Below are 22,183 nucleotides of genomic sequence, written 5' to 3' on the forward strand. Positions count from 1 at the left end.
TTGTTGATCAATTCGGGTGTTGCCACGACTCACGAGTCACCTTATTTTGGACCGTCGAACCCATCTTCGGCTTTGTGGGACTCAAGACGGAAATTAGTTTGTCATGGGAATTTGAAGATGAAGCAGGAGGTTACAAAGGTGGAGCGATTGAGAAGCGGGCAGATGGATGGTAACAACAGTGGAAAATTATTCAGAACAAATTGATAGAACTCATCAAAACGAACGAATTTATATAACTAAAACGAAAATACACACGAGACGAATATTGAATAACTCTAAAACCCCTATTATACTTAACTCGTGTCTCGTTATCAAACCCTAACTCCGTTCATCTCATGTGTTTAATAATGTTTAACCGTAACTCAGTTTATATAAACTAACCCTAACTTGTTAGGTAAGACATTATCGGTTTTTAGTTACAACACAATTAAGAAATATAACTATAACCTATTTGTCAACACTGGTCCCAACTAAATGAGTCTAAAGGTGAGTATGATACCCTTTACAAATAAAGAATGAATTTGATGTTAGTATGATGTCAATTTCACCCTGGCCAGAACTAGTAAACACTTTAGCATTCAATCTCACCCAACTAAAATATTATAACTTATAATGTTTTAAATATGAATATTTCATTTCTGGTTCCTCACATCATTCACATAAAGATAATTAGGCCCTCGAAAAACTTATTAAAGTTTGATACATTTTATAAGAATTAAATAAATCCTCTCAAATTCATCGACTTGTGACTCAAAGTCTGAAATTATTAACAAATTACAAACAACGGTGCCGTAGATATAGACCACCGATAATTATATCAAGTATAATTACATACAACAACGTGTTCCTTGCCTCCCACATACACCAAATTGTCACTAACGTAATCACTTGGAAGGCCTTAGCTTTCTTCTTAGCAAATTCCATGCATTTATGCAAGTTTAAGATATCCCGAAAGAAAAAAAAAAGAAAAGAAAAAATACTGGGGTTCTTACACCAATGCAAAATATGTTACCAAATCGCTTAAGCCAGACAACACGTAACAAACAGATGTACCACCGTCTTGTCCGCTTCCACACAAAACATGCAAGAAGTCATCAGAAACCTCAAATGTCTAGATGCTTATGAGACCCAAGAAGTAGCCGCTTCAACCCGACTTTAAACAGAACCCAATTATTCCACTCGAAAGTTTAACCCGGGCCCGATCAATAACTTACCTTTTAAGTTTTTAACCGTTCACCCTACACACTTTTATAACAATATAATAAATATAATAAAATCTCTCTTGTATCTTTTGGTACAAGTAGAAGCAGCCAATCGTTATGAGCACGTAATTCGTACCATCAACGCTCATCGTTCAACTTTGAATCCGTCAAATTCTGTTTAAAAAATACGTTATTTGTTGATTCTTGGTTAATTAAACCGGTAAGAATCCTCTGTTTCATCCACAGTACACTGCATACTATGTCATTATTAATATCATTATTCATCAATTATTATTATTATTATTATTAGGGTTTCGATTCGTAAATTGATGTCACGAAGGTTAATTTAATTACATTGTATAGCCATTTGTCGATACCTAGGGTTACTAGTTTCTAATCTTTCACCTAATTTGTGCTTTGGAAATAATAATAATAATAATAATAATATTAATAATAATAATAATACTACCTCCGTCCCAATTTAAATGTCTTACTTTGACATTTTCGGTCTTTCTTGTTTAACTTTGACCGACAATATTTTTGTTTGTGTTACATAATACTTGATGTAAAATATATGAATGGATTGGGTTTTAAATGTATTTACATTGATACAATTTTCATCAAGTATTATATGACACGAGCAAAAATATTTACGGTCAAAGTTGCAAAAGAAAGACTTGAAAAGTCAAACTAGGACATTTAAATTGGGACGGAGGGAGTAATAATAATAATTTAGGGATGTAAACGAGCCGAGCCGAGCCGAGTTGTTTTTTCAACCTAGGGCTGGACTAGTTTATTATTTATTTATTATTTAATTAATTTATAAATGTTTTTTAATTATTTTTGTGCCCTGCTTGCGGTGCGCGCGTATAATGTATATATGTGTGAACCCTCGGGTGGCAAAAGTAAAATTGCACTAATTTTGACGTTATTTTACTAATTTTGTGAAAATAACGTTAAAAGTGATGGAAGGTTAATCAGGCATCATGTGGTGGCGTTGATAGCCGAAAGACAAGGGTACATGCACCAATCAGCCGGCGTCCCGATGATTGAGTGCTATGTGCCTTATGTAATATGTCCAAGGCTTGATGCAAAACTACTATCGAGCCGGGGGTCTCACCAGAAGCAGCCTCTCTATCCCCATGGGGTAGAGGTAAGGCTGTCTACATCTTACCCTCCTCAGACCCTACCATAGCTTTGCTATTGGTGGGATATACTGAGTATGATGATGATGATGATGATGATGATGCTTGAGAAAAACCTTAAACGTGCCCTAAGCTCGGGTCGATTTCGGTTGTGCGGTGTGAGATTAATGCATATAAGTACATAAGAGGTAAAATTAAAAATGTACAAGGCTCGTTAAGGCTGGACGAGCCAAAGCAAGTTTCTAATATAAGGATCGAGCTGGGGTTCGATAACGTAACGAAGGTTATTTGTGGCTCGAGCTCGAGAATGATTGTCTCGTTTTTGAGCTTTTTTATCGATCCGAGCTTTTGTTAACTAATTTATATACCGTTTTTAATTATTTTTACATATTTGAGAAAAACTTTAAAATGAGCTCATGTAGTACCTTAAACGAGCCAAAGCTCGGCTCGAGCTCGGTTGTGCATTGTGAAGTTAATGCATATAAGTCCAAAAGAGGTAAAACTTAAAACACACCAGACTTGTTAAGGCTCGACGAGCCTAAGAAAGCTTCCCCTATAAGGTTCGAGCTCGGGCTTGGCTCGAGTTTGAAAAGGCTCGGCTTGATTTAAGTATTTTTATTAATATGAGCTTGAGCAGCTCGGCTTGTTTGCACCTCTAATTGAGTGTCTGATTTGGTTTGGAATTTAGGGAGCGCATGACGTCAGCCGGTGTAGTTGCAATCAGTCCACGCAGTGGCGAGACAATTTTGCCATATGATGTTAATATAAACGAGGCGATTACGATTCATCTGGCTGTATCTGGTTCGGTGGTGCCACTTAGAGTTTTATAATCGGATTCGATTGAGTCAGTGAAGCTTCGGATTCTAAGTTACAAAGGCTTTGTAGTGAAGAACCAAAAGTTAGTTTGTGGAGGCAGGGAGTTATCCAGGAACAATTCTTTGGTTAAAGATTACGGTGTTAGTGACGGGAATGTAGTGCATTTGGTAGTTAGGGTTTCTGATCTTCAAGAGATTAATGTGAAAACCGCGTGTGGTAAAGAGTTTACTTTTCGTGTTGAAAAGAATCACGATGTCGGTTATGTGAAACGACAGCTTGCAAAGGGGAAGAAAGGGTTGATTGACATTGATGAACAAGAAGTCTTGTTTAAAGGAGAGCAGTTAGAGGATGACAGACTTGTAAATGAGATCTGTAAGAATAATAATGACGCAGTCATCCATTTGTACGTTAGGAAGTTTGCAAAGATCTGAGCCAAACCTGTTGGAAAGAATTTTGAGCTGTCGATTGTTGCACCACAATTGAACGATATAAAACAATGTGATCTTGCTGACAGACAGCTTAGAAATGGAGCTCACGGTATAGAGTATATGAGTCCGTTTTTAACAAACCTTTAAACTATGATATTCGGCTGGAGCTGGTTATTGTTAACCCAAAGGTGACTCTCCCGTCTGTAATATTAGACCTTATTAACTCGACCTATGATGATTTAACTAAAGGGAATTATCCGATAAGGTCATCCGAGGGCACAGGTGGAGCTTATTTGATGATGGATGCATCGGGGACTAAATATCTATCTGTGTTTAAACCGATTGATGAGGAACCAATGGCATTTAATAACCCTAGAGGGTTACCTTTATCGGTGGATGGTGAAGGGCTAAAAAGGGGACAACAACGGTTGGTGACGGTGCGTTTAGGGAAGTTGCTGCGTATATTTTAGACCACGAGGGTTTTTCTGGGGTCCCACCTACGTTTTTAACCACGTGCTTGCACAAAGGGTTTAACCATCCGGATGGTGTGAAGGAGAAGCTCGGTTCGCTACAGATGTTTATGGAGAATAATGGAAGTTGTGAGGATATGGGTCCGGGTTCGTTTCCTGTCGATGAAGTGCATAAGATCTCGGTTTTGGATATTAGGATGGCTAATGCTGATAGACACGCGGGAAATATTTTGGCTAGTAAAGGTGAAAATGGTCGGTTTGTTCTTATTCCTATCGATTATGGCTACTGCCTTCCTACCAGTGTAAGTTTTATAATATTGACATATTGTTTTTCAAATATAAGCTATAAACTGTAATACTGTATAATAACATGGTTTTGTTTTTTACTATAGTTTGAAGATTGCACATTTGACTGGCTTTACTGGCCTCAAGCGCATAAACCGTTTAATCCTGAAACGGTAAAGTACATTAAATCATTGGATGCGGAGGAAGATATCTCATTACTTAACTTTTATGGATGGGATTTGCCTTTAAAATGTGCACAGACGTTAAGGATATCGACTATGTTGCTTAAGAAAGGCGTTGAAAAAGGGTTTACGCCTTTTGTGATTGGGAATATTATGTGTAGGGAGACTTTGAATAAGAAATCTGTGATTGAAGAGATAGTTGAAGAAGCAGAAGGTCTTGTTCTGCCTAATTCGAGTGAGGCTGCGTTTATGAAGACTGTTTCTGAGGTTATGGATCGTTGGCTAGAATCGATCTAGGATTATAAGTAGCATGTACCTATGTTTGTTTGGTGTATTAAGACTTTATGTGCATATGTTCTTGCCACATGTGGTAATGATGGTGGGTATGTTTTGAATCCTTAAAACAGTTAAAAGTTGCTTGCTTTTCATTATTCTTTTTCTTGGAGTGGTCTCAAACCTGTATTCCAAAACCTGATGATGGTAACTGGTGAAGATAACATCATATGATGACCCCATAATAATGTTGTGGGCTATCCATACAAATAAAAAATCATAGGTGGTGTAGACTCTTGACACATGTTAACATGGTTGGACTCATAAGGGATATGTTGCCATTAGGGATGAGTAAAACGGATACGAGTACCGATTCGATATCAAGTTTTGAGTTTTTGATATCGGTATTCCCGAATTTTGCCTTCAATATCGTTACTGTACAAATACTAAACTGAGCATTTCAATACCGGTATCGGTATCAAGAATATGGGAAAACCAGTACCTGTATTTTCGGTTCCAGTACCCGCTCATCCCTTGTTACCATGTTGGAATGTATAGCCGTATAGGTGCCAAAATCTTATGGGTTGGGTCTTGATTACTTAACGTGAACACTTTATTTGGATTAAACATGAACAATTAAGTGAACACTTTATTTGGATTAAACATGAACAATATCTTGTACCTTAAAATTTTGTAAGTCGAACAAATACATGTTTAACTCATTTACCTAATATTTGACTAGTGATAACCAAGTTGTGAATGTAGTAATAAGGAATTAAGGATGGTTTTGTGAAAAAACAGGTAAAACGGGTAGTCATAAAACGAGTTAGTGAGTTGACATGCTTAATCATATGGATTAAACAAGTCAACATAACAAAATACATTTAGTTAAACAAGTCAACATGAAGAAAATACGTTTGGTTAAACAAGTTAACATGAACACAACACGTTTATCAAACATGTTAGATATGACCACTCAACCATTTTTTTCCCTGTCATAACAGAAATTGTCACATGGAATTTATTGCATCAAATACTTTTGACTAAACAGAATTGTCACCCATATTGGAATTTAATGCATTAAACATTTTGTCACCCTTCATATAACTGTATCCATATGCGTTGCATAGGAATCATATTACTCACATCAATAATATCATTACCCAAAAAATTTCAACACAAATACGAAAAACACACCTCCTTGACCATTCTCTTTCGATTGCATCTACGGGCCGGTCCAAATTACACACAAGTCCCACAAAACAAGACGCACAAGTTTAACTACACAGATTTGGAATACACACATTACTACCAATCCGAGTTAGGCGGTTCTTTCCATATCCGACCCGTGACCCGCAACTTGAGTTCTTTCCTATCTCCACCTGAGAAAAAGAGAGCCATATTTCTTTGTATTATTAGCCCATCATGACTGTCCCTAACTTTCCTATGACCATCTCTTATGCTTCTAGGGGTACCTTCCCATATAAGCTTTCTACCATTCCCACCAACCTCCAAACTGTAACGGTAATTCCGTGCGTTGTTTTCGTCACCCATGAACCGCAGAAACGCCATGTAGACCGGAGCCATGCTGAGCTGGAACGCCTCAAAGTGCAGACAAAAATACTGACCGTAGCAGTTGAACACCTGTATACATATAGTTTACTATTACCTTCATATATATAACCTTAATAACTTGAAAATTTTCATATATATCCCAACTAAAACTAAAATATCATATATACACAATCATAACAAAATTTTACTTAATGACCATTCTACCCTTTCCATTATATATGAAATTTTAAAGCTTTGAAAAATAAAAATAAAAAAATAAGGGTAAAATGATCATTTATTAAATTGTTTTTAATGAATTGGGTATATCTGATAATCTAACTATTTGTATGTTCGAATCCAATCGAACAGGTATAATCGAATGATAAGCAATCTAACTCGAACCAGAGTGTCACATGATAAAAAAAATTTGAAGTTAAAAAATCTTGAAGTTAAAAATGGGCATATACGAAATTTTAAAGCTTTGAAAAATAAAAATAAAAAAATAAGGGTAAAATGGTCATTTATTAAATTGTTTTTAATGAATTGGATCAATCAATCAATCAATCATACCCAGTGGAGTCCCACCAATAGCAAAGCTATAAGTAGGGTCTGGGAAGGGTGGGATGTAGGCACACCGTACCTCTATCCAATGGGATAGAGAGATGGCTTTCAGAGAGACCCTTAGCTCTTGACTACATATGTATGCGGCAATATAAAAGGAAATCAAGGTTCAACTATAGTATAATTGATAGTAGCACGTAGTAAAAATGATAATACTATATATATATATATGAAAAGAAAATATCATAAGGGTGTGTGACCAAAAATAAGGTAAATAAAGGCCCCTAAGGTATTCATTTCTCCCTAAAAGTCCTTAACTTTAATTCTACTTCTCCAAGAATTCCTATCCCTAACCATGTCCTCTGAGAGATTTAGGTCTATCAAATCATGCCTAGTCCTCTCATCCCACGTCAATTTAGGTCGTCCTCTACCCCTCCTCCCCTCTATAGTAATGTTTTCTACAGATCTAACCGGGTTGATATATCTAATAATCTAACTATTTTGTAGGGCCATATATGATTTTTTCGTTTTGCATGATTATACTACTAAGAGGTTTGAGTGTTTGACCAAAGTCAGATAGCAGAAAACGCATACTAACCGTAAGCATCCACGTGGCATTTTCAACTTCGCGTGGATTGGACTTAACGTAACGGTGGTTGAAAGTGTATCCGGAGTGCATGTCTACTTTATGATCATCTTTCAAATGGGAAACTAAAAAGGGGATATCGCCAACAATCGAGCACTCTGATCCAGCATATGGACAGTTGTACGGTCTAAAGTTGCAAACAGCCTCATGTTTCAGCTTATTATAGTACTGAAAGATCCCGGGGCACCCGAGTGAGAAGTGTTTGCACGGAAACTCGAGTGATTCGGCCACCTTTTCCAAAGCAAGGCACCTTATGTCCCCGAGTTCTTGTCGACATGTTGGACACCTGTTGTGTACACGCGTCTTACACGTGGAACAGATTGTGTGCCCGTTGTGACACTGCACAATATTACAAATAAAAGAGTATAAAATTACCATAGATGATTAGATGCAGCCATGCAGTTGACTTTTGAGGCCAAACCAAAGAATTTAACATAAAATCTGTCACAATGGTTTCAAAGATGGGTTTTTTTGACTTCATGATAATTAATTATAGATATTAAAAGAAAACTAGTGGCAAACTTCACACTAATTTTAATTTGATCAAAATATGTTTTAGGGATGCAAACGAGCCGAGACGCTCGCGAACTTCGAAATGAGCCGATTCTTATCGAGCACAAGCTTGAGCCTCTTATGGGAAGATTGTTTAGGCTCTTCGAGTGTATTTTTGAGTTTTAACTATTTTGGACGACTATGTATTAATTTCACATTACACACCTGAGCTTTACATCGTTTAAGGTACTGCACATGAGCTCGAGCCGAGCTTAGGCATGTTAAAGGTTTTCTCAAAATAAATAAAATTAACTAAAAACGTATATGGATTAGTTAATAAATAATAAATGAGCCGGGCCCGAGCCGAACTCGAGCTTGAAAACTAGGAGTGTGCGTGGTGCGGTTCGGTGCGGTTTTAAGCTAAAACCAAAACCAAAAACCAAAATTTAGGTTTTTGGTTTTTTGAAAACGTTTGGTTTCGATTTTCAATTTTGTTTCGTTTTTTTTTTCAATTTTTTCATTTGATATTGAATATTTTAGGCCGAAAAAAAAGTTGGGGAAAAATAATAAATATAAGTATAAATAATTTTGTTGATTGTAAACTATTTGATAATTATACATTTGGTAAATAATATTCGAGTTACATATTTATTAAATTCTTATTAATTATTTAAAATAATAAATAAAAATATAAAAATTTAGAAATTCCAGTTCGGTTCGGTGTTTTGGGTTTTTTTTATTTCATGCAAAATCAAAACTGAACCGTAAGTTTGGTTTGGTTTTTACAAAAAATATAAAACCAAACCGTCGGTTTTGTTTCGGTTCGGTTTTTTTGGTTTGGATTTTTCGGTTTAGGATCGGTTTTTACGGTTTCTTACTCACCCCTATGAAAAACCGACTCACAAGTCAAGCTCGAGCTTGGGCTCGGCTCGTCTACACCCTTAAATTGTTTGACCAAAAAGTCAGAACAAAAAAAACCTATAACCCCAAATCACATTAAGTCCATATCCCGATTATAAGATCATGTATCATGTGATATGAATATATGATTCCAGTTTCAACATATAAATCTCAATCAACATAGGTCAAATCCAAAGTCAACGCAATTTAATAACATCAATAAAAATAAAAATTTAAAAAGATAAAACAAAACAAAACACACAAACCTGATGAATTGGAGGGTACATTGAATTGGTACAAACAGGGCATTCAAGAAGCTCATGAACACTCGTTGTCGGGTTAATAATCGCCAACGGAACAACATTATTATTAACATTATTATGACTTTTGGGGACCTGTGGATTCTTTTGACGATGATGATTATTATTATTATGACTATGACGATGATGATGATGACGTGGGATTTCTTCATCCATTACATCAGAGGTTGAAACACATTCAATGTTATCAATATCCATTTTTGGGTATAGACAAAGTTTGAATCTTGATCAAGATTTTGTGGGGTTTGTTTGATTTTCAAGAAAATAAAAGGCTTTTGTTTTTTTTTTCAAATTTAGATTAAAAATGATGAATCTTGATCAAGATTTTGTGGGTTTTGTTTGGTTTTCAAGAAATTAAAAAGCTTTTGTTTTTTCCTTCCAAATTGAGTTAAAAATGATGAATCTTGAATAATATTATGTGGGTTTTGTTTGATTTTCAAGAAATTATAAAGCTTTTGTTAAAGATGATGAATCTTGATCAAGATTTTATGGGTTTTGTTTGATTTTCAAGAAATTGAGAAGCTTTTGTTTTCCATCTCATATTAAGTTAAAAATGATGAATCTTGATCAAGATTATGTGGGTTTTGTTTGATTTTCAAGAAATTAGAAAGCTTTTGTTTTTTCCCTCCAAATTGGGTTAAAAATGATGAATCTTGATCAAGATTTTGTGGGTTTTGTTTGATTTTCAAGAAATTAAAAAGCTTTTGTTTTTTCCCTCCAAATTGGGTTAAAGATGATGAATCTTGACCAAGATTATGTGGGTTTTGTAAATCTTGAAGAAATTAAAAAGCTTTTGTGTTTTCCCTCCAAATTAGGTTAAAGATGATGAATCTTGATCAAGATTATGTGTGAATCTTGAAGAAATAGAAAAGCTTTTGTTTTCCCACCCATATTATTAGGATAAAGATGATGAATCCATAACCAGGGGGAGAGGAAGGTTGAAGGAAGGGGCAAAGAAGGTGCTTTTCTTTTCTTGATAGGTTTTTGTTATTTGGGTTTTTATTTATTTATTATTATTATTTTATTTTATTGTTGTGGGAGATGGAGAAAATGAGACCAGTGGACAGGGTTGGGTTATAGATATTTTTGTAAGTTATGCTCAAAATGTAGGAAGATAATAATAACAATGCAGATACAGTTGGGAAGAGGAAGACTTGAATTTTTTTGTGGATGTATTTGGTATGCAAGACGATAAATTCCTTTTCATTTTATTTCTATATCTAGGGTAACATCATAACATTATGACCTAAAATGTGACATTTGACTTATTGCTTTTTTTTACTCTTATAGAAAATTATATAATTATTCACTTTTATGTAACTTATGTAAATTGGTTAAAGTTATAAGCAATAAGGTTGAAGATAATTTCTAGCCTTCTAGGCCATCAATCACAACATTTCTATAGTCTATAGTCTTCATTGTGACTTCAATACAACAAAACACATTGTCCAAGAGGGTAACGTGTTCACGACTAGTCTGGTTTTTAAGACATTGGTAATAGGTGAGCATACGAAATAAAGTGCAAGTATCGAGTGGAAATGTTGTACAAATATTCCTTATTCTTTTATTAGAGTACTTATACAAAACCGAAAAATGTGTGCCACTAAGATCCACACTCTTATCATTTCTTCCTGGACCAATCACCGCTCTTCCCTCCAACTTTATGTTCCAAACGCACATCCGTAATCCGAATATCCTTCGAAGCAGCCTTACACATATCATACACTGTCAAACCAGCAATAGTAACAGCTGTCATCGCTTCCATCTCGACCCCAGTTTTCCCAGTCGAAGCAACCTCCCCTTCTATTTCAACATAATAATCATCAGGGTTTAATCTCAAATCAACCCGAACATGCGTTAAATTAATATTGTGACATAGTGGGATAAGGTTACTAGTCTGCTTTGCTCCTGTTATTCCAGCTAACTTTGCCACACTAAGAACATCCCCCTTGGCAACCTGATTGGCTGAAACTAAATCAAATACCTTTTTTCCCAAAATAACCTTGCAGCTAGCAATGGCAACTCTCTTGCTGATATCTTTGTGAGAAACATCCACCATTTGGGCTTCACCTTTGACACCGACATGGGTCAGTTTGGATTCATTTTTTATATCATCGGTTGATATTAACTCGGAATCTTGAGAAACGGGCTGGCTTTCTCTTGAACCGGTAAGACTTGTAGGTGGAGCTTCACCAAACACGAACTCCATCTCCTGAAATCCAAGATAAACAGTGTTGTAAAATAGGTAAATTCCGAAAATGTTCATTCTTAGAAGAAAGTTTCGAGTTTTGTCCCCATTTTACAACATATTCCCAAAATTTTCATCACAAACTGCTCGGACCGACTAGATTGTTAAAGTCAACGAGTTTTTTTACAAAATTGGCCGGGATGAGTATTTAGGAGTTAAAAATTTGTCGGGACGAGTTTTTATATTTAAACAAGCTTTTTGACAATTTACTTGCCCCGGAAAAATTATTTTTCAAAAAACTCGGACTCAATAATCGATAGTCGGCCAAAGCTGGTCCAAATCGGCCCAAACTGTTCAAATTTTGGTCAAAATCTGTTAAAACTTGTCAAAATTTTTGACGTATTCGAAAAATTATATTTATTAATCCAATCCGATTATCCAATTAATAAGTTTGAGAAATTATATATACAATTTTGAAAAATTTTGTGTGTATATATTATTTTTAAAATTACATATAAAAATTAAAATTCCTATCCAATGATCCCTATTAATGGTAGTCGGTACCCCACTGCCCGTCTAGCAAGTTCTACAAGACTGTATCTTTGTATATACAATGTCAGTGAAACAAACAAACCATATTTAACTGTTAAAGTGACAAAAAAATAAACTTGATGTATACCTTGTTAAGCTCAGCTATAATGCTGGCAAGATCATGGCTGCTGTTATTACAAAACAACCTTCTTGATTTAGGTAACACCGATACCGCGAGCCGACGAAACATGGCAACTATACAGCTCCCTTGAAGTCACCTTTACAAAAAATTTAATTGAAATTGAATTACTAAACACATGTAATGAAACTAATAACACAATCAAGAACATTTTTTATACTCATTTTCATTTAGGCATTTTAACAAACACTTGGAGTGCCTTAAACCAAGTAACTGAAAAAAAATATTTCACTAGATTAGATTAAAATACAATAAAGACTCACCAATTAAGCAACTTTATAAGAGTAAACTAGATTATTATTTGTTCTAAATCTGCTTAGCGTTCATTCGAATCAACACTTCTTATAAACCGGGTGCAATAACCGGTTCAACATGTTATTAATGGGGGTTAATTTTGATCTAGAGGTGTACAAAATCGGTTTAGGAGGAAACTGGTTCGGGGTATAAATCGAACGGGATTGGTCAATTGGGTATAAAAATTGGTTTGTAAAATAATGGTTCGGGTTATAAACCAATTTAGAAGAAAAAATGTTTGAACCTATGAGATCGATTTGGTTGGGGTTATAAACTGGTTTGGGAAAAAACCGGTTTTTTACATGTTTTACAAACCGAGTTTGGTCCAAAACCAGCTCCAGTGAATGAAGTTATGAAACTACAAACTGACGGTTTGAGTAAGGTCCAAACTGGTTTTCCCAAACCAGTGTGTTTTTATGAAGTGGGTCGGGTTAGAAACTGGTTTACTATACCCAGACATCGGTTTTTTTGTACATCTATATTTTAATCTAGTCTTTTTCAAACTGCGTTATGAGTATTAGACCCCTCGTTGTTGGGCTTTAAATTGGGGGGCAGTAAAAGGGTGGGCTGCAATGTGTTGTCGGTCGTCAAAGGGGATGGTGGTGGGGCCAGCTCATGTTTTCAAGGGTAGCTGAATTAGACTTAAAAAAATATAATTTAAGTTAAATGGTAGCGTGCTTTGAGAGAATTGGGCTTTAAAGCCTCCACTGCCTATATGGCAGGGACACGACGCTTGAACAGAGGTTTTAAAGCCCTCCATAACAAGCAGTCTTATCTTATGATTGGTTTTTTGAGTATTCTTTACCCTTTAACCACATGGGGTTATTGTAAATACCGAATGTGTTAGTTTATTGACAACACTAAAAAGTAAAAGGTGTTCGCTATTGCCTTAAATCTCAAAAACGCTCTCAAAGTTTCAATTCTCAGATATCTTTCAAATAGGTTAATAACACTCTTCCCTTTGGTTATCAAACTTATCATTGATTCTTTTCAGCCAAAAGAAAATTGTTAGTGCATTTGCAAGTTTAAGTTAATGAATTTGCCATTGCAAACGAGTTTAACATGACAGCACATTGCAAATTATGAAATCACAATCTATACACTTTAGAACTTAAGGTTGATCCAATTATGTAGGTCTATCATAAGTACCATATATAAATTTTTTTCATACTAATCTTATTTATGTGTTTGTTACAATTGTAATTCATTTTCCTTATAGTTTTCAACCTTTTTTATTTGTTACTTATACATATGACTTGCTAAACGAGGCCTTGCAACAGCCATTAATGGTTTGGCTTTAGGCATTGTCATTCCATACACTTCTTCAGTATCAATATCCTCACATTTCACTCCATCAGGTGGACTCCAATCAAAGCTATGAAAAAGCCGAGCCAACGCCATTAACACAAGCGTTATGCCAAGTGGCGCACCCGGACACTTCCTCTTTCCCGCACTAAACGGTAAAATTTTGAAATCGTCCCCATGACTTATCTCCACTCGAGATCCGTCACTAGTCAAATGTCTTTCGGGGCGGAACACATTTATGTCATCCCAGATGGCAGTGTTCCGCCCAAGCCCATGTGTGTTAATAAACACACGTGTCTTGGCAGGAATGTAATAGCCATTAATCTCTGTGGCACGTAGCGACTCGTGCGGGATCAGAAATGGTCCCGCAGGGTGCATTCTAAAGGTTTCTCGAACCACGCATCGTAGGTAGTTCAGGCTTGACAAGTCTGACTCGGACACCATACGGTCCGGGCCCACGACGTTGTCAAGCTCGTCTTGGATTTTTCTAAGAACATATGGATGTTTGATTACTTCAGCCATGGCCCACTCGTTAGTCACTGCTGATGTGTCTGTTGCTGCAGCTATCATATCTTGAACTAAAGCTTTGATTTGTGTATCATCCATATGTTTTTTACCATCTTCACCTGGTAAAGATAATAACACATCAACAAAGTCAATAGTTCCTTCATCATTTTGTTCCGAACTCGTCTTTCGTCGCCTATGTTCTTTGATGATTTTTGTGTGAAAATCGTCGACACGTTTCTCTACTTGTCGCATTTTCTTCTCGCAGCCATACGGGTCGAACCATCTCCAAAATGGTAAATAATCTCCTAAATAGATCAAGCCTAGCAGCCAAAAGAGTTCATGTGTTATATGCATAAACTCCAAGGCCTCTTTAGGGCCGGCTGAGCCTGACCCGAAGTATTGTTTACCCAACAACATTCGGGTCACATTGTTCATAGAAAATGCACCCAAAACCTCTCTTAGGTTAATTGGGTCATGGGCTTGAGACAAAGCCCATACATCTTGCACCAAATGTTGGGCTTCGGACGCGCGTTGCTTCGCGAACGATTCGAGTCGCTTTGTTGTAAGAAGTTGTTCCATGCATATTCGTCGCATCCATTTCCAACGAGGGCCGAAAGGTGCGAGTGCCACATCACCGCAGTTGTAAGCTAGGTGAACCGCGGCTAGGGTTTGCGGTCGGGATGCAAAAACGTCATCTTGTTTGAGAAGTATCTCACGGATGATGTGAGGGTCGTTAGTGGTGATGGCGTCCACTTTCCCTAACCGAAGGTAAACCAGTGGTCCATAACGTTGACAAAAAGAAGCCAGGTCCCTGTGAGGCAGCGACCCTAGTTGGAGAAGATTTCCAACTATGGGCCATCTCGGGGGACCTGATGGGAGTCTATGACTCGTTTGTTTAGTGACCCATAAGGATATAATTTTTGATACAAGAAATGCTAGGACAATGATATATGCTAGAGGTTGGAGGTCCATCATTTTTTGCTTTGCCAAGAGAAAGATAACAACAATTTAAGGTAACTTTTACACAAATTTTGCATGTTAAGGTTTATTTGCTTGTTTCTAGGTTTGGAGTTAGGTGTGGATTGGTTACATCACCTTCTTTACATGCTAGAAGATAATACTATTTTTATTAGAGCTTACTTGTCATTGTCTTTATTAATTTAATTTAGTTTTCATATTTTTATTAGGTGTCCATCTTTGATGCGGGCCTGCGGGGGGCAATTGAAGATATTGTTGTGTGTGGAGGACCGCATTTTGGGGACCTCCAGTGGAGGTTGGCTTCCTTTCCTATGCGTTGCGGAGGCTTAGGAATTTTCTCGGCTGAGGATGTCTCCGCATATGCATTTGTGGCTTCCAGTTCTCAGTCGTGGAAATTGCAGGACCACGTCCTGCGAAACGCTGGTGTTACGGGGGTAGATCCTGACTACTCTTTTGCACTTGGTAATATTGGAACAACTCTCCCGAACCTTGATATAGGCGGTTTTACTGATAAGGAGACCGCCCCCAAGAAACCTCAACAAACCTTGGCGAGTGCTCTTTATGGTAAACACGTACATGATTTGGAGGAGAGATTCGATATGACCCCGAGACAAAAGGCAGTTTTAGCTTGTCTCAAGGGGGCTCATGCCCAGGATTTTTTGACTGTTGTGCCCATTGAAGGTCTTGGGCAACGGATGTCGGCAGTTGAATACAGAGCCATCCTTAAATACCGGCTTATGATTCCCTTTTTCCCTCCAGATGAATTATGCCCCATTTGTAAAAAAGCTTGTTTGGATAGATTCGGTGAGCATGCCCTCCACTGTAAGGAATTGTCGGGATTCAAGTATCGTCATGACTGGGTTAGAGATGTGTTATGGGATGTGCTTAGACGTGCCGGGATCTCAGCCAAGAAAGAGGCACCTGTTAACTTTTTGACTGATCCGCGTGAGGGAAGATCTACCATGCGTCCTGCGGATGTTCTTGTGTTTGGCTGGGCAGGGGGTAAGCATGCGTGTGTTGACCTCACTGGGGTGTCCCCGTTGGTGGGGCTGAGAGACAGTGGCTTCGTACCGGGACAGGCGGTTTTGAGAGCGGAGTCTATGAAGGTTTCTAAGCATGAGACATCGTGTTTGGAGAATCAGCACGTGTTCATTCCATTTGCCTTCGACACTTTTGGATCCCTAGCTCCCGAGGCGGTTCGCTTCTTGGAGCGGGTGCAGAAGGTGGTCCACAGTTAGAGGTGGTCAAAAAAAACCGGTCCGGGAACCGGTTTGGCGGTTGAAACCGGAAACCGGTTTTTAAGAAAACCGGTTTTTTAAAAACCGGTTGACCGGTTTACACACCGCCGGTTTGTATATCGGTTACACGTTTTAGAGCCAAAACCGGTTAACGAACCAGTTATAAAAAAAACCAGTTTTTTTTAATAACCGGTTATAAAAAAACCGGTTAATCGGTTTTTTTATAAACCGACCGGTTAAACCGGTTAAAAACCGGTTTTTTTCCGTTGTATAACGACTATATAGCCGTTTTTTTTTTTTTACCGTTTTTTTTTTTTTACCATTTTACCCCCACAAACATCTATATATAGTTTAGGTTGGGTATTGGTTAGATCACACTCGATTATACAACTCCAAACGCTCTAAACGTTTATTTCATACGCGATTATTTTGTTATCTCACGCTCAATTATACCACATTACCACTCCATACGCTCTTATTTCGTAGTCGATTATCATGGCCTCCCAAAGTGCTGCTTCATCCGTCAACATGGTGCCTCGAACACGGGAGAAACGGTCGTTCGGGTCATCCCCACGAAACGAAACCAAGATGTTTGGCAACATTTCGACCTATGCGAAATGTCTAACGGTAGCCAAAAAGCTCGATGCAAACATTGTTTGAAGTTTTATGGCAAAGATGCAAACTCCACTTTAAAAGCGCATGTACAAAGGCCCTTTTGCAAGGCCTTGAAGGACGAATCGGGAAGTAGTTCGCAGCCGGAGATGACGACTCAAGGAACGGTGTTTACGTACGACCTTGAAGCGGTACGTCAACAGTTTTCAAACTTTGTGATTCAACAAACACTTCCTTTCAACCACTTCGACAACCCTCATTTCACGGAGATGATGCAAAAGTATGTTCAACCACGCTACCAACACGTAAGTCGTTCGACCCTTAGAAGAGATTGTCTTAAAGCATGGAAAAACGCTAAATCCTAACTAATTTCATACTTTTCAAACTTACAAACTGGTGTAAACTTAACAACGGATGTGTGGTCGGTACCTAATGGTTCGCCCGACTCATACATTTGTGTGACGGCTCATTGGGTTGACCCCGAGTCGTGGCAAATGATGAAACGAACCGTTGCGTTTCAATTGTTTGATTACCCGCACACGGGTAGAAATATTTTTAAACTCTTGGATAAAGTCATTCGACAATACAAGATTGAACATAAAATCTTTTCAATTTCGTTTGATAACGCGTCCAACAATACGGCCGCGGTTGGCCATTTAAAATTAAAGTATAAACCTATTTGTGATGGAGCGTTTTTTCATAGCCGATGGATTGCACATATTATCAACTTGGCCGTGCAAGATGGGTTAAACGTGATCGAAACGCAAAGAAACAATTTTAAAAGAATGTTACGAGATGTTTTTAGCAACAATACAACATTTTCAAGATACAAAAAATTTTGTGTAGAAGCTAATTGTCAATGGTTGGGGCCAAATTGGGATTGTCCAACAAGATGGAACTCGACTTGTGATATGTTTGAGAAAGCCATCCAACAAAAAGAATCATTAATTGCGTTTCATCAAATTTTGTCAAGTAGGGGTAAATGTGCACCGTACGATCCTAGAAACTGGTTATTGATTGAGATCGTTACGGAGGTCCTTCAAATTTTTAAATCTTGCACAACTAGTTTATCCGGGGTTTACTATCCAACAAGCCCCATTGCTTTACCAAAAATTGCTGTCATGTGCACAAAGTTGAGTGAACTTCATTGTAGGGGTGCACCTTATTTTGATATGGGTGTAAAAATGAAAGAAAAATTTAGAAAATATTTTCAAGAACTACCCGCTGTTTTGACATGTGCTGCTGCGTTAAACCCTTGCATCAATGTTGGTGGTGTTGAAGCTTTAATAGAAAAAATTTGTGATGAGCTAGAGTTAAACGACGATCAAAACCCCTATTATAACCAAACTTTAAAGAATGCTTTCAACACCACCTTGTCAAACATGTATGATGTTTACCTTACAAAATACGGGTCGTCTTCCCAAATTCATGACTCGTTAAGAGCTGTTGCCCAATCCCAATCCCAAACCGACTTTGAAATGGGGATGTACTACATGATTTGGGAAGACGCCGGTAAACGTCAAAAGGTAAACACCCCAAGCAGTGAACTTGGAAGGTATGGTGGTACCAACTTTGTGAAACACATGACTCCGGATGAATTTAGAAGTCTTGATTTGCTGGCTTGGTGGAGAGGTAAGGAGGATGAGTTTCCGATCCTCGCCGCCATGGCCAAAGATTTACTAACGGTCCAAGCTTCCACGGTAGCTTCGGAGTCTGCTTTTTCTGTTTCTGGCAGGGTTATATCGATTAGGAGGACTCGACTCACTCCACCAGCTGTAGAGATGTCGATTTGCTACAAGGATTACTTGGACTCTTTAGATAGGGCACAACATCAACGCTCACTCGAGGGGGAAATGGACTATGAGGCGGGCTTGTATGAAGACGAGGTCAATCAAGGACACACTCAACCAATGACCGATGAAGAAGCCGCGTACGACGATTACCTAAGGAATAGCTCGGGATCGGGTAGCGAAGAAAATTAGTTAAAGAAACAGCAAACATGGAGGCAAATAATGAGTAAGAAACAGCAAGTTGTTAATGTAATCGTGTCTAAGCATTCTTTAATGTTTGTATTTTTGAGTTACGAATATGCGATAACGATTTAATGTTTGTATTTTTAATGTAAAAGCTATAAATGAAAGTTATGTGTTTTTAATCTTCCAATCAAATAACCCTAACAACGAAAGCAAAGAATGGAGTCAGTCCGTTTTGCCTTGTAGTTACCGGTTTGCCTTGTAGTTACCGGTTTGTTTATACTGTGAAAAAATAATGGTTATTTAAAAAAAAAAAAAACCGGTTAACCTAAAAACCGGTTTTTAAAAAACCGGTTAATAAAAAAACCGGTTTTTAACCGGTTCTAACCGGTTTCTAAAAAAGTCCTAACCGGTTAGACCGGTTAGGGTTTTCAGATACAAAAACCGGTTATTAACCGGTCCGGTTATTAACCGAACCGGTTTTTTTCCGGGCCAAAAAAAACCGGTCCGGATAATAACCGAACCGGTTTTTTTAAAAAAACCGATTTGTGCACCTCTATCCACAGTGACTCGCAGAGCCCGAGGAACCAAAGATTTATATTTAGTAGAATAGGCTTTGCGATTCAAAAGGGGATAGCAGCGCAGCTTGTTGCTCGCTTACCCATTATCCAGATGTAGTTCGTTTTGTGTTATATATAAAAGGATTTACGGGATTATATATATATATATATATATATATATATATATATATATATGATTATGTTACAAGTTTTTCATAAAGGCTATCATATTCTACATAAATATAATCCTTTTTGTCTAGTTTATTTCATGATGGTAAGTGGTTCTTAGATACATATGAATAAGTGGTCCTTTGAATCTTAATACAAGTAATAGACCCTCTCCAATGCTGCAAACGAAGAACGTGTACTTCTCTTCTCCTCATGAGAAGGATCACAGGCGACCCTCTAATTATCTTCCCTATCACATTTCTCGTTTTAACCCGCTTGTGAAGATTCCACTCTCCCCTTGTTATGCTAGTGTCCCATGTCTTCCTTCATCCCTTTGTCCTTCACGTCGGTCCGAATTTCTCCATCTCAAGACGTTGAAAATAATCTAATACGGGTTTGTGGTTAAATGCATAATTAGTTATTTTAAGTAATGTATTTTTGTGACGTTTATCGAATTAGCTTTAAAGAATATTGAAGATAAAAAAAAACTTTTGGAGGATCTTGGAACATTAAGAATGAAATGTAAGGATTTGTTTTGAACCAATAAGAGTAAACTCAAGGGAACGATTCTCATTGTAAATATCACAATTTATCGAATTTGAACTTATGTTGTGGTTTACTTATTGCTTAGTAGTTTTGTCTATGTTGTCCTGCATGCCATCTTTCACAAAAATTGCTTTTGCATTTTTAATAGCAAAAATTTATAAAAATAGTTCCGAATGACTTTTAGATATAATGAGTAAACCTAACCGGTCCGTATACACCATGTAATGATTCCAAAAGTCTGTGCAACAACTAATTCGGCCATCACCAAACGTACGAGTTATGATAACGATGCAAGACAATCGTAGTATGACAACACACACCATAAAAAGTCAACTCTCAAGAAATCATGAAATAACTTATTAGAATGGATGTATCCTTATATCCTTACAAATATAATTACGTTTTATGTTATGGAAAAAAAAGTACTTATTATCCTCAAAAGAGATACTTTTGTATATAACTAAAAGTAGTCAGACCAGTCGTAAATCAGAAAAGTAAAATTGATTTTTCATTTTACAAGTACAAATACATTATTGATAAACACATAAATAAAATGGTTCTAAGGTCTAGTGGTTAGGACATTGGACTCTGAATCCAGTAACCCGAGTTCTATCTCAGTGGAACCTATCTTTTTATTTTTCTTTGAACTTTTGTGAGAATTTATTTTAGTCACTCTAGTTTAAATCAGGTTACACAATGGCGTCATAGAATTGTTGAACTGTAGAAAACTATAACTTGTCTTTCATTATTTTCTATTTGCATCCTCGTGGTTTTATTATATAAGCTATATCTTTTAAATTGAAATATATGCCATTAAGAAGTTGATTCTTTAATAAAAATATTAATTGATGTTATTATACATTATTCTATCAAATGTTTACGACTTCCAAGTTCGATCCGAGCCCGGGAAATAACTTGATACAAGTTGATCTTTTTCGAGTTCGATCCGAGTCTGTTAAAAAACTAGAAACGAGTTGATATTTTTCGAGTTCGAGACGAGCCTCAAATGAAACTTGTTTAGTTATCGAGTCCAAGCTCGAGCCTTATATGGGAAGCTCATTTAGATTCGTTGAGCTTTAATGAGCCTCATGTATTCTTAAGTTTTGACCCTTTTATGGACTTATGTATATTAACTTAACATTGTATAGTCAAGCTCATGCTTATTTAAGGGTTTTTTTTTCTATAAAATACATAAATAATTAAAACGGATATAATTTAATTAATAAATATATGGGTTGAATAAGATACAAATTAAATTAACGTACTAATCGTCTAATTGTGTAAATCAAATAGTGTAATTATATATACAAAATATTGTAACTACATCATAATGTTGATTTGCATGTAGAACAATTTTTTAGTTTGTATGTTATGTTTCCCCTAAATATCAATGTTTGATATATTATATCACTATAATAAAAGGATCAAATTACAATAAAGAGACATAAGCGGGAAACAAGCTGCGCCATCACCCTATTTTGAATGGCAAAACTAATCCTATTAAAAACAAGAGTAAAGTGACATTTTAGTCCTTGCAGTTTGTCAAATAATGCGAATTTAGTCCAAAAAGTTTATTTTTTGCATATGGACCCTCCACGTTTTCCAATTCTTGCCAATTACATCCAAATTACTAACCCCGTTAAATTTAATTGTTAAGTCAGGGGTAGACATGTCTTTTCACCTTTTCTTTATTATAATACTTATTTTAGTGAACTGCGATTTTCGTCCCTCTAGTTTGTCCAAATCTGCAGTTTTAGTCCAGTAGTTTCAAATTTGCAATTTTCTTTCCTATGGTTTCATTTTACTTGCA

The 22,183-nt window shown here is 36.8% G+C and overlaps 2 protein-coding genes and 2 pseudogenes across 4 annotated transcripts; 1 reads left to right on the top strand and 3 right to left on the bottom strand.

Moving 5' to 3' along the window:
* Positions 1–3,040: 3,040 nt before the first annotated feature.
* On the top strand, positions 3,041–4,825 carry LOC143581324 (phosphatidylinositol 4-kinase gamma 4-like; annotated as a pseudogene). Its single transcript, XR_013143805.1, has 3 exons — positions 3,041–3,578; positions 3,707–4,363; positions 4,454–4,825. The product of XR_013143805.1 is annotated as a phosphatidylinositol 4-kinase gamma 4-like (transcript).
* A 1,083-nt stretch (positions 4,826–5,908) lies between these two features.
* Positions 5,909–10,274, bottom strand: LOC143581325 (E3 ubiquitin-protein ligase SINAT3-like). Its single transcript, XM_077064143.1, has 3 exons — positions 9,221–10,274; positions 7,515–7,901; positions 5,909–6,445 (listed from the first exon to the last, which is right to left on the bottom strand). Exons 1-3 carry the CDS (start codon positions 9,470–9,472, stop codon positions 6,110–6,112), a joined length of 975 nt encoding a protein of 324 aa, XP_076920258.1. The 5' UTR covers positions 9,473–10,274; the 3' UTR covers positions 5,909–6,109.
* A 526-nt stretch (positions 10,275–10,800) lies between these two features.
* Positions 10,801–12,717, bottom strand: LOC143581341 (cyclic pyranopterin monophosphate synthase, mitochondrial-like). Of its 2 annotated transcripts, XM_077064161.1 has the most exons (3): positions 12,456–12,717; positions 12,142–12,271; positions 10,801–11,486 (listed from the first exon to the last, which is right to left on the bottom strand). In XM_077064161.1, the coding sequence occupies exons 2-3, from the start codon at positions 12,241–12,243 to the stop codon at positions 10,896–10,898; spliced, it is 693 nt and encodes a 230-aa protein (XP_076920276.1). In that variant the 5' UTR covers positions 12,244–12,271; positions 12,456–12,717; the 3' UTR covers positions 10,801–10,895. The 2 variants fall into 2 exon arrangements, with proteins under 2 accessions (XP_076920276.1, XP_076920275.1); XM_077064160.1 differs by having other exon boundaries at positions 12,142–12,717.
* Positions 12,718–13,725: 1,008 nt separating this feature from the next.
* Positions 13,726–15,406, bottom strand: LOC143581323 (cytochrome P450 703A2 pseudogene; annotated as a pseudogene).
* Between the last annotated feature and the right edge of the window lie 6,777 nt (positions 15,407–22,183).

The sequence above is a fragment of the Bidens hawaiensis genome, unplaced genomic scaffold (genome assembly GCF_021521415.1).
Source record: "Bidens hawaiensis isolate Kalapana, Puna unplaced genomic scaffold, B.hawaiensis_p1.1 tig00030876_1, whole genome shotgun sequence".
NCBI lineage: Eukaryota > Viridiplantae > Streptophyta > Magnoliopsida > Asterales > Asteraceae > Bidens > Bidens hawaiensis.

Excerpts from the sequence above, each read along its gene's own strand:
- LOC143581341 (XM_077064161.1), bottom strand. The coding sequence starts at position 12,243 with ATGTTTCGTCGGCTCGCGGTATCGGTGTTACCTAAATCAAGAAGGTTG. Across the intron at positions 11,487-12,141 it reads TTATAGCTGAGCTTAACAAG|GAGATGGAGTTCGTGTTTGG; the intron begins GTATACATCAAG and ends CTTGGATTTCAG.
- LOC143581325 (XM_077064143.1), bottom strand. The coding sequence starts at position 9,472 with ATGGATATTGATAACATTGAATGTGTTTCAACCTCTGATGTAATGGAT. Across the intron at positions 7,902-9,220 it reads TGTACCCTCCAATTCATCAG|TGTCACAACGGGCACACAAT; the intron begins GTTTGTGTGTTT and ends AATATTGTGCAG. Across the intron at positions 6,446-7,514 it reads ATGCCACGTGGATGCTTACG|GTGTTCAACTGCTACGGTCA; the intron begins GTTAGTATGCGT and ends ATATGTATACAG.